Source organism: Mytilus trossulus, chromosome 6, assembly GCF_036588685.1.
Source record: "Mytilus trossulus isolate FHL-02 chromosome 6, PNRI_Mtr1.1.1.hap1, whole genome shotgun sequence".
Classification (NCBI taxonomy): domain Eukaryota; kingdom Metazoa; phylum Mollusca; class Bivalvia; order Mytilida; family Mytilidae; genus Mytilus; species Mytilus trossulus.
This window is the reverse complement of record NC_086378.1, coordinates 1,109,463-1,122,280: the sequence shown is the minus strand read 5'-3', so window position 1 is coordinate 1,122,280 and position 12,818 is coordinate 1,109,463. Positions and strand designations below refer to the sequence as shown.

Genomic DNA, 12,818 nt, shown 5'->3' with positions numbered 1-12,818 from the left:
AACAAATCCTCCTGCCCCCCCCCCAGAATATCAAATGGTCGTCCCCTTAGACAATTATTAAAATTAAATGGAAAACTATGAGTCCCTTTCAATAAATCAAACTTTCATGCCAAATAATTAGCAAATTTAAGGTGTTTTTTTTTTCAGTAATGTTTAAACAGCATTAAACAAACAATCCTGTAAAAGACTCAACTGGTTAAATAATGCAAAAAAATATCCAATATCTCATGTATTAGTCCAAATAATAATGACGTCTGACAAGGCTATTTTATTTTTTTCTGGGACGCCTTCCTAAGACATTCGTAGGAAGGCTTCCTAAGAAGGCGTCCCAGAAAAAAATTAACATAGCCTTGTGGTCATAGGAAGGTGTCCCAGAATAAAATTTAAAAAGCCTTGCCAGACGTAATAATTATTTGGACTACTCATATATATCATTAAAAATACACCAAAAAATTCATGTAGTTGAGAAAAATAAATACATACAAAATGTACATGAACATCCAAAAAAAGTGAAAGTTAGTATTAACTCTTTTTGCTTTAAAAATTTACAACTGCATTTAAGTATTGAATGCTTTTTTTTTGTAAATTCATTGAGGTGTAAAAGCGTTGACCTAAGTACTTTTTGTATGAAGCGCGTAAGCGTAAGCGTAAGCGCTTCATTCTAAAAATGTGCACACGGTCAACGCTTTTGCAACCCTATGAGGTTACAAAAAGAAACATTCAATACTTATAATTACTTTTTTTAGCTAGGATCATGAAAACACGAATTTTATGACTTTTTTATTCAATTCATCTGTGCACTTTATTGTGGGACCACGTGTTATCATGAATGAAAAGTTTTATTGAGCGATGCAATTGCTTGAGGAATAACATGTGATGTGCAGTTAGCCAATCAGAATAAAGTATTATAATGAAACATATATCAAATGTAATTATAACAAAATACATTATGTTGTAAGAGTTATCTCCCCAAACACTGTTTTTCTTGTGGCCACCTCTCCTTCGTAACCGTAAAAGATTTTATTTTACCAAATTGCTCGTTACATATTTAGGATAAGAATATTCGTTTGAACCATAGCTCTATGGGGACTCCATATGAGAGTTATTCCCCCTTTTTCATTTGATTCAAGCGATATGCATTTTCAACTGGTAAACCATAACTGATAGAGACCTAAGGTCTTCATGAGGTCATTGGTACTAAAAATGAGGTCAATGTCAAAGGTCAAGGTCATATTATAAATTTTGATTTTGGCTTATTTTCACTTCTTTTCAAATACTGTATGACATTTTGACAAATAATTTTTCATAAATTATTAGTTGCGACATGTCCTTACTTGTATATTTTGGTTGAAAGGCTGCGCATACAATAAAAGGGAGTTTTTGTCCATCTTACATTTAAAATTACGCGTCAAGTGGTAGTACTCATTAACCAAACATATTAAAGACCTAGGATATTTTGATTCAAGGTCCATGGTTTGTGACCTTGAAATTGAGGTCAAGGTCATAGGTTAATAGGACATCATAAAGCCATAGGAACTAACATTTTAAACTGATTTTTCATATTTCAATATAAAAATAGATCTTTTCTAGTGGAAAGACTTCAATTGTTCTCTGAACAATTTGTTTTTAATTTACTTCATATTTTGTGGGAGAAGGGGGTTCAGACTATGTGGTATCAGGTCTGTTTGCGCCCAATACACTTTCTCACCTCGCACGTTCACACCCAAGGTTCGTTCGCACTCTACTCATTCGCGCCCAATTTTAATTCAAATTCAAGTTGAATAATTGGAAAATCATGATTGTTGTTTTAAATTGCTTTGGTGTAAATACTGAATGTATTTATAGCTTGGTATGAGTAAAACATTGAAGATTTTAAAGGAAAAACACAAAAGATAATTGTTTTTAAGCCCTTTGATCTGAAACAACGAAACAATAAAATATAGGAACCAAAATATAGCAATCCACTATTATAACCAAAACATGATAAAATTTATTCAACACACAGAAAAAAAAATAGTCAGAATCTCACTTCATTATGAAAGAGGTCAATGAAACAAAGTATAGCAATACACTAACCAAAACATGATTAAGAGTTATTCAACGCTAAATAAAACGTTGACAAAATACCACTTTATTTAGAAAGGATTATTATTATCTTTAACAATACGCTATCCAAAACATGATTAAGATTTATTCAACACAAAAAAAAAATGCTGTCTCACTTTATTTTGAGACAATGACAACAACTATACTTATAAGAAAACACTTGCTTACAGAGTTATTAAACACAAAACCAATTAAGATTAGTTGCGAACATGTAGGGTGTGAAAGTGAAATGGGGCGAACATGAGTTGGCGCAAACGTGAATGGGCGCGAATGGACCCGGATTCAGCCTATGTACCAGTGAGAAATATAGAAGCCTTTCCACAGGATTTATTTGTACAATTCAGGTAGTCTTGACCTATTCATTTGTCTTAAAAAAAAAACACAGCCAGTTGGCACCTTCACTTCACACACACACATATACGAATATCAATTATATGCTTACGAGACATGTTGCATTGTTAAACAAATTACGGTATGTGAAAATCAAGACTTGCATAAAAACTATCCCAATATTAGAGACAGTGGCGTCATTTTTCTTCAGAGCTTTCAGCTCTTTGATTTGTTAAAAAAAACAACCATAAATATGATAAAACATGTTATTTTCTATATTGAAGTGAAAGTCCTAACACATATATTACCCACTACTCTAAAAGTTGCATATTTTATGAAAGATGTAGACCTTGCTTTCTGGTATTTCCAAATCCAAGATGGAGGAAGACACCCTAGCTACCTTAATGTAGCTTTTATACTCCTTTTGGCATGAATGCTCTAATGCATTTTATATGATCTTAAGCATACCAATTAATAAAGATTATTCCAAAAACATTTATTTTCTTAAATTATAATATTGACCAGTTTAAAAAATGTTTGTTTTTTTAATTCCAGAATTTTATGTATAAATGTCTTGGTGTGATTACAAGAAAATCAACAAAGAAAGATTTTGTAGGAAAACATTTGGATTTGATATTTGGATCAGTGAAACATACAGATCAAACAGAGAGAGAGGTAGGTTTATTTCATTTTCAAGAATTGCTTCATTAAAAATGTTGCTTTATTGTTTTCATCAGCTAACTTTGTTTAGGACTTTTTTAATCCTTCCATGTAACAACTTGAGAAGTTGTTTTGATGTTTTCAATTGGTTCAAAGTTGTGAGCAGTGAAATGAGAAATGGATTTTTCCAGTGCTGTATATGTGAAGATAACATTCAAAATTTGTTAATATTGGTAAAGATATAAATTTTTGTTAGGATGTTCAATGGAAACTGAAGAGTGGGAAAGGATGATTAACAAATTCACTTTGTAATGAAAATCTAGGGATGAAGCCATGCCTATTGAAGGTAAATATATTCCAATAGGTACAATGATGAGCTGGATTTTGCATTATGTTTTTTTTATATCAACAGGGATGTGCTATAGCCATGGGATTCTGTGCTGCTTCACATTTATCATATTTTATATTCACAGGGCTGTGCTATAGCTATGGGATTCTGTGCTGCTTCACATTTAGATGCTGTACTTTCCAAATTAGAATCAGTCGCTAAAACAGAACTTCAGCAGAAATCATCAGGGTTGTTCAGTTTTATGAAGGTTAGTGTAATAGATGTGTCAATATGATAAATTAGTGCTGTTTTACAATAGTAAGTTCATTGAAAATTGATTAGTTTGCATTCGAACCTAATAAATAAAATGTGCATCTTCAGACATGAGCATAGCTTTTGTATGGTCAGTCTTATCTAACATATTCAATTATAAGTGTATTTGCAATGAGGTTTTCCATAATGCTATTACCTTGTCTCACTAGACTTACAAATTCATTTCACTAACTTACTGATGTTTACGATTAATAATGTATGGAAGACGTAACATTTCAAAGAGATTTAAAATCAATGAAACATACTTAACTCACTAACAACAAATGTGTTTTGGAAATAGATAGGGTTTGCTGCAAATAAGGTTAGTAAACCTGCTTTAAATATAACTATAAATCTAAGCAAACTTGATATAGAAAAAATAATATTATTGTAATAATGACCATCTTTTCTTCATGATCCTGTCTGACATATGATATATGTTTCATGCATGTTTTTATAAGGCTGACAAAAACAAACTGTGCAGAAGATATAAGCTTATCTGATTTATATTTTCTTCGTTTGTACTGATCCTTATGATTTTCACTAGTTGTTTTCACTGTTACCAGTCAGATAACATTAATTATCGCTATTTTGTACATTTTCCTTTGATTTTTTTTTGTGATAGTTTTTCATATCATGCTTCTTGCTTGAGATGGAAAATTATCACTATAATCTAAGGAGGCATGTGGTGTTGCTCATGAAATTAACAACATCGTCATATATCATTTGTAATCTCAACTCGATTGCTTTTCTCGCTTTCGTCATGCCCACTCAAGCGAGAAAATCAATCTTGTTGAGATGATTAACAATAATCTATAATTATTGCTTTTTTCTCATCTTTGATCATTTCTTTATATAATATTTTTCCATCTACGGGAACTCAAGTGATATTTTTTTTCTCAATTTTGTAAAAAGAGAAGGTATGACTTCGTGAGCTTTTTTCACTGATTTTGCTTAGGAAAACAGCCTTTGGCAAAGTTTTCATCTGGTATGAGTGTTGTCTTTATAAAAGTGGGACTGCTGTTATGATCAGTAGATGTGGTATGATTGCCATTGAGACAAATAAAAAGCAAAATCACAAAAATACTGAACTCCTAGGAAAATTCAAAACAGAAAGTCCCTAAATCAAATTGCAAAATCAAAAGCTCACCCACATCAAACAAATGGATAACAACTGTCGTATTCCTGACCTAATTCAGGCATTTTCTAATGTAGAAATTGGTGGATTCATCCTGGTTTTATAGCTAGGGCTTTTGGTGGAAGGCTCTTTAGGACAACAAAATCATACCATGACTTAGATCATATACTTTTGGACCTTACCTGATTTTACTTCTTTTTGGACCTTAGCTGGACTTGACTACTTTTTGGACCTTACCTGATTTTACTTCTTTTTGGACTTTAGCTGGATTTTACTCCTTTTTGGTCATAAACTTTTCTTATATGAAAGTAAATATACATTGTTGGTATTACAGTTTTGTGTTTGAGCCGTCCTGATGGAAGTTTTATCCCAAAAAGCACTGAGAACACACCAAACTTAGAAAGTTTTATTTCTTTGTAAAAATAAAGATGATAAAATGTTTTCTGTTTTAGGGTGAGAAGTCTGAAGTTGATATTGAAAGGACAAAAGCTACATTGATGCTGTGTTATGGGTTTGTAGCCTTGTTTTCTCCAGTATCTCTCATTGTGTCAAGAATGGAAGCTACAATCCTTAGAAGTATTCAGCCATACTTTGCCAATGTAAAGGTAATTATATTTTGAAGTCATTGTAATCACATATTTTGACTACCGTATTTGGCTGTGTATAGTATGCAGTTATGTAAAATCGCATATTCTGACTAATTATAAACAAGATACTTGCTAAAGCACATTTTTTTTTAGAAATGTAAAAAAATACTGGAAGATATCTTAATGTGAATATACATTTTTGTTATTCTGAATTGGTGCATGTTGAAAAAGTTTAAAAAAATTGTTTGAAGACAACACATGGTCTACAACCATTATTATGGGAATGTTAAGTTTACTGTGTGATGTACAAAATGACGCTGAAACTGTTGTTTACAACAAAAATCACAAATATGTGAAAACAATTTTGCTAGCTGTCAATCATATTTTAATTCTATATTATAAGTGCTATTAAAAACTATCAGGTGTTGAAACCAAAATTGGTTGAATGGGAAATCGGTAAATTTAAGATGAACTCAATTGAAGAATTTTTAATTGTTACACTTGAACTTCAATAATTTTAATGATTTCAATGCTAAACAAATTGGAAATAAGCCGTAGGTTAAGTTCAAGTTGAACTGATCATTTGCAGGAAAATTAGTTAATACTTTTATAAGTTTGGATACAAATATGTCTGAACAATATTGTTGATACTTTATCTTGGTGTTTACTCGAAAGTGTTTCAGTGTTTTGAAACTTTATTGTGATAATTATGTGAAAAAAACACTGATTTATATAGTTGACAACTCAAGTGTTATGGGACAAATAGTAGTCACATTACCATAATGATGTAGGTAAAAAGGGTATACATTAGCAGTAAAACAAATGTTTATTTTTTTAAGAATAATTGATTTTTAAGTGTTTGATTTATCAAGTTGGATTAAAATAGAAAAAAATGGATATTAATTTGAAATGAGATCAGTTTATTAGTGTTTACTTACAGGATGCCCACAATCTAGAACTTAGACGATGTTTAATCAGGACAATTGAATTAATTGGAAAAGCTTTTGATCCTAAGATAATGAAGAAATCACATACATTCATACCAAAGCAAAAATTCATTTCGTCAGTTAAGGTAATTCTGAATTGTGTTTGTTTTTGTGGTGATTTTGTGTAAAATGGAGAAAGAAGAGATTTTTTGTTGTTTTCTGTGTTTACCAATACTTTTAAAATTTGTAAATTTTTTACACTGAATGATTTAGTAATTTTCAATTTGATTTTTGAAATTTTAACTAACAATGCAGTATCATGTAAAAAAATAAATTTTGTAAAGAGTCATGTCCCTTGTTTTAAGTACCCTTCAAAAAAAATTATAAGAAAATGACATCAGTTTTTGAAAAGGAAGAGTCATTTTTAAATCATCATGCCTTTTTCTGAAACCTGTTTATTTTGATTTAATTTTTTTCAAAACTTCATTTGTATGAGTTGATGACAGTACAAACTGGATTTGAATTAAGATTATAGATATTGAAAATTAAGACAAAATATTTATTCTTGCAAAAATCTTTTCTTTTCTCCATTTTCATGGAAAACCATCAATTGCATGTAGTATTTGCTTTATGTATATATTTTCGTTTGGTTTATCAGGATACATCAGTAAAACAAAACCTAATTCGCACGCTCGACTTGATTGGTGATGCGTTACATCCAGACCATCTTAAAACAACATATAATTTTAGTAACCGTGGCGAGTTTATTACTCATCTTCAGGTATATACTGGACCTTTTTTCCTAATTCATTGTTTCAAAATCTAAAGGATTATGGGTAATTTATTTGAACATCAAAATGAAAATAATTGTATGCCATTGGTTGGTTATCCTTTGTTTAGGATGTTGTAAACTAATCATAATGTTTTGGTGTATAGTTTTGTAAAAAATTACCAAGAATCCCTTAAATTCTGAAACAATGAATTGCACAATAGCAAACCATTATCACAAATCTTTGTATAAGAAATATTTCTGGTCTGGCTTCATTGACTTTACCACTCCTTCATAATGAATATAACTATAAACTGTACTGTGATCTATCATAATGGTTTCATACTTCAAGCCTTTTTCTGTAAGTGTAAAAATACAGGAAGTTATTTCATTAACCCAAAATACAAATTTATAATTCTAAAATAATCATATTTTTAGCTATTTTATAACACTTTTACATTCCATAATTTAGATCTTACTGTCAGATTGGTTCTATAACTACACAATCAAATTAACATTGTATTCTGATGAATATAAAAAAAGGTTCTTCATTTCAGGAAAAAAAGTTTATTTTAAGAACTGCATGTCTAGAGAAATCATTGACAAATAAGTAATCAATAGATATAGGAAGATGTGGTATGAATGCCAATGAGACAACTCTCCATCCAAGACTTAATTTATAAAAGTAAACCATTAATGGCATTATAGATCAAAGTACAGTCTTCAACACGAAGCCTTGGCTCACACCAGACAACAAACCATAAAGGGCCCAAAAAATGACAAGTTTATAACCATCCAAACAAATGTTTTCATAGTACTAATAATAGAGGCAAAAATTATAAGTTTGAATAGCTTTAAAGCAGACAGATAACATTCACCAAACCTTTGTGTTATTTTCCCATTTCTTTTTTAATACATTGTTTCCCACCAACAGCACACATATAAATTGTCTATACATGTTTCCACACATATAAATTGTCTATACATGTTTCCACACATATAAATTGTCTATACATGTTTCCACACATATAAATTGTCTATACATGTTTCCACACATAAATTGTCTATACATGTTTCCACACATATAAATTGTCTATACATGTTTCCACACATAAATTGTCTATACATGTTTCCACACATATAAATTGTCTATACATGTTTCCACACATATAAATTGTCTATACATTTTTCTACACATATAAATTGTCTATACATGTTTCCACACATATAAATTGTCTATGCATGTTTCCACACATATAAATTGTCTGTACATGTTTCCACAAATATAAATTGTCTATCATGTTTCCACACATAAATTGTCTATACATGTTTCCACACATGTAAATTGTCTATACATGTTTCCACACTTATAAATTGTCTGTACATGTTTCTTCTGTTGATTCTTATCTGATGTTTAATTGATATAAAACTTATAAGTCGTTTTTATAAAATTATTGTTACAAATTTGTATGCCCCATGAGACAGCATTATGCTTTTCTGTTTGTATGTTTGTCTATCCTACCATCCACTTTTTACAAAAATAATTTTAAACTAATCAGAAACACAAAATTATAGTACTTTTCATGAAAATATTTGAATTCTCAGAATCAGTGATAGTATGTTTCTTCTGTTTTATGACTATGTACCATTCAGGTTACAGTGAGTGTTAAATTACTTTTATAGTATTCTCGTGAATTATTTTTTCAACAGCTGATTCTTCTGTATTTCAATCTTAACATATTTCCATCAAAAGTAACAATTAGCAGAAACATATCATTTTTTTTCAAAATGAAATATTACGAAAAAGGATATTTTATTACATTGTTGTATAATATAGAAAATTGTTTAATTCTGTTTTTAGCAATTCATTATTCATTATCTAAGTATTCATGTTTCATACTGAATACATAGAAAAGAAGAATAAATATAACATTTTTTATGACAATGTAAGAGCTGTGTTGAATAGAAATTGACTGTATACAAGTGCAGGTATACGTGTACATTGATAAGACTTTGATTGTTTATGGCACGTTTAAAAAAGAAATAAAAACTAATTGTTGGTATGTTTTTTATTTGTTTAAACATATTTTATTTGTTCAAGTACAAATTGGATAAGACTGTTTTGTATAGCGTTCTTATATCATGTATTTGTCTTCAATTTTCAAACAGTTAAAGACTTTGCATACAGATTTTTCCTTCCAAAAATAAGTAAATAGATGTACTGATATTCATTTGCATAAGGTCAACTTCTATTGGATGCAGCTCATATCATATGACTTCCAATGATGATGGAATGTTTGAATGTTGTAGAGTTATATGCAGATGGAGAGTACAACATCATTAACCAATGAAACAAGAGCTTTAGCAATGAATGCTTGTTCAACTTTAGTGTATCCTTATACAAATAATTACTTTTGTTGCTGGTTTCATCCTTAACTAAAAAAAAATTATATTATATTTATCATCAATAGAAATGCATCAGTATTTTGACATTCAGTCAGCTTTTTGAAATATGAAAATTGTCATTAAAGTGAATTCAAAATTTTCAATTATGAAATTATACGACTTATAAACGAAAAATTTCTTAACTGAATTAGTAAACTGGATCCCCGTTTAAATGAGGCAGAAGAACTTGATCTTGTGAAAACCAGTATAGACTGTATTTATCCACTGCCACCTGGTGGTCTACCGGTATCAAAGAAGGCGAAGGAAGAATCATATGACAAGACGTTAGAAGCTGAAGTGCTGATGTCAGCAACGTTTGATGCTTTACATGACTTACTCAAAGAAATACTCCTCAAAGATCTCACTCCTAATGGCCTCAATACTATATTCAAGGTAATATTTACTTTTCTGTCAATTCTGGCATTGAGTCAAAAAAAGATTGAGCATGATAATTGTATTCAAGAATACTGGATTTTGAGCATAAATTTTGTTCGAGTATGGTGTACTGAGTAAAGTTAAAAGACAGAAAGGCAAATTATGTTTGATATTTAAAATAATCACAAATACATTCTAACATACCAAAGAAATTCAGGATTATTGCAGATCAAATTTGACTTATCCTTTCTTTGAAATAAGTTTTCCTATTTACTATTTGAAACTGCAACAGCATATTTTTTTACTACATACATGAAAAAAATTGTGCTTATTGATTTTAAAGAAAAAGCTGAAGCAAGATTTTTGTAGCGTTCTTATATCATGTATATTATCAATTTCAGCAACTGAGTAAATGGTTTCTTTCTATTGAAGAGTATGAGCGAGAAAGGAGTTTAACAACACTTCTTATTGTAGAAAACTTTTTGTTAGAAAATATGGAACCAAGTTCAAATGTAAGTAGCTTTGTTTGTTTTATATGTGACAGTGACCATGTTCTATAAAAAAAAAAAAAAAGAAGATGTGGTATGATTGCCAATGAGACAACTGTCCACAAGAGACCAAAATGACACAGATACATGTATTAACAACTATAGGTCTCTGTACGGCCTTCAACAATGAGCAAAGCCTCTACCCATTGGAAAGGTAGGAATTTAATCTTGATCTTTTGGATCAATTTTCTTCTAAATTTTTTCGCCCTAAAACCTCAATTTGAAAAATAAAATAAATTTAAATATAGCAGTATAAAGGATTCCCAAAGGTCTCTAAATTTAGTAAGAAAACCCTACAGCAAATCTGTCAAACACAATCACAAAATTAGTGTGGAAAGCTTAAAATAGTTTTCGCGAAGGACTTGAGAGATTTAGATATGGAGCCTTCAATATTATACTGGGGTTACATATATATGGAGTGATCCTTAACAGGAGGGAACTACAAAAGAAGATGCTGGCATTCACTGTTGACTGCAACTAACTTCATGGCTAATATACCAATAACTGTCATGTGGCAATGAAACAATATTGAAGGGAACATTAAAAAATAATTCAGCCTATTCAACATGAAATAATTATCGTTCTTTCAGAATATAACAGATTTTCCCACTGAATGTGTCATCCTTGCCAAGTTAGTCCCAAGATGTACAGATCCCAATATAAGAGTTAGACAGATGGCTATGGACTGTGTTCAGTGTACACTTAGGATTGCTTCAAAAATAGCAGGTAAAATCAAAGAATATATCATACTTGATATCTTTGTTATGTTATGGAACATTATTTTTACTCATTGTTATCACAACAAAAATTATTTGCATAAAATAATTTCAACAAAAATTTAGATGATCAAAACCTTAAACTTTTAGTCTGATATAATTTGCCCCAACACTAAAAAATGTGAAACAATTCAAAAATTGATTTAAACAAGAATGGTTCCATAGTACATGGATCCCCTATTAACACTTTAATTTTCTATGTTCAGTGGATCTCGAAATTAGTAGAAACTCTAATTTGGCATTAAAATTAGAAAGATCATATAATAAGCAACATGTATACTTAGTTTCAAGTTGATTGGACTCCCAACTTAATTAAAAACTACCTTGCCCAAAGAAATTTTTTATATAAAAAGAATGGAATGGAATGGGATGTGGGACATTTAAAATATTATGATTTGCATATGGTATTTCAGAAATTATTGCATTCATTTATTATTGTAGTTATGTTTTTTTTTAGACTTAAATGTGATTGTATTTTTTGTGATATTCAGAAAATTCCTGTTTGATTCATATAAATAAAAGGCAAAATGTGAGTTTTGAATGCTGCGATTATAATCCTGTTGCATTTTTCGCAATAATTTCTGAATTACAGTATTGGTATTTTGAAGGTAATTCAATGGACCAGCCAGACCAGATGATTGATGCTCTGTGTACACTTAAAGAACGGCTAGAGAAAGATGATCCAAATGTTTTATTCAGTGTCATAAACGATCTTGCCAAGGTAAATTGTCTTAATTATTGAAAAACTAAAAAGGAACTAAATAAGAAGGAAAACAACATGAATTTTTTTTTTAAATATATAAAATGATATAATTCCCATGAAACAGAAAAATCTCCCTACTAGAAGATATAACATATAGATAAGAAGATGGAACCTTGGACCCTGGAACTGTTTTCACTAACTGTGAAAATTAACAAATTAATTATTTTATATATTTGAGCTGAAGTTTACAATAATCAATCATACTCCACTAAACATGGGGCTATATTGCTTTCCTCTTGTCCTATCTGTTCATCCAACTAATATTTTCGTAGCACTTTTCTTAGAAGTGCTCTATGGATTTATGGGACAATTGTCAGATGTTTCAGATACTTTGAATTTGGAGTAAGGGATGCTTGGCATGACAACACAAGCATTCCTGTTTTATTTTTATTTTTAGGTAATTGCTAAAAAGTTACCAAGTGGTCAACTGATAGAGTTTTTAGATGTTTTACAAGAAGGGCTATTAGATCCACAGTCACACAGTTCATCTGGGGCTTGTGTTGTACTTAATGGCATCCTTAAAGCTAGAGGAAATGAAGTATCAAAACAGGTATGTAATGGCCCATTGCACAATCAATAAAGCTTGAAAGTTGCCAAAAAATGTAAAAAGATACACCGGCAAATTTCACTCACATGAAATTCAAATCAATTTCACCTCAAACGAGCTTATATGTGAATTTCACGTGAAATCAGTTTTTGTGAGTTTCACATGAGATTCATATGAAATTCATGTGAACAAATTTTACCTGTATAAT

The 12,818-nt window shown here is 30.2% G+C and overlaps 1 protein-coding gene across 1 annotated transcript in view; it reads left to right on the top strand.

Moving 5' to 3' along the window:
- LOC134720551 (maestro heat-like repeat-containing protein family member 1) overlaps positions 1-12,818 on the top strand; it is a 50,425-nt gene that overhangs the window by 20,219 nt on the left and 17,388 nt on the right. Inside the window, exons 18-29 of the mRNA XM_063582871.1 lie at positions 2,992-3,111; positions 3,570-3,692; positions 4,038-4,058; positions 5,327-5,479; positions 6,402-6,533; positions 7,046-7,168; positions 9,467-9,546; positions 9,754-9,994; positions 10,378-10,488; positions 11,115-11,250; positions 11,909-12,021; positions 12,461-12,613. Coding sequence (XP_063438941.1) covers positions 2,992-3,111; positions 3,570-3,692; positions 4,038-4,058; positions 5,327-5,479; positions 6,402-6,533; positions 7,046-7,168; positions 9,467-9,546; positions 9,754-9,994; positions 10,378-10,488; positions 11,115-11,250; positions 11,909-12,021; positions 12,461-12,613 — 1,506 coding nt within the window. The remainder of the gene's footprint in view (positions 1-2,991; positions 3,112-3,569; positions 3,693-4,037; positions 4,059-5,326; positions 5,480-6,401; positions 6,534-7,045; positions 7,169-9,466; positions 9,547-9,753; positions 9,995-10,377; positions 10,489-11,114; positions 11,251-11,908; positions 12,022-12,460; positions 12,614-12,818) is intronic.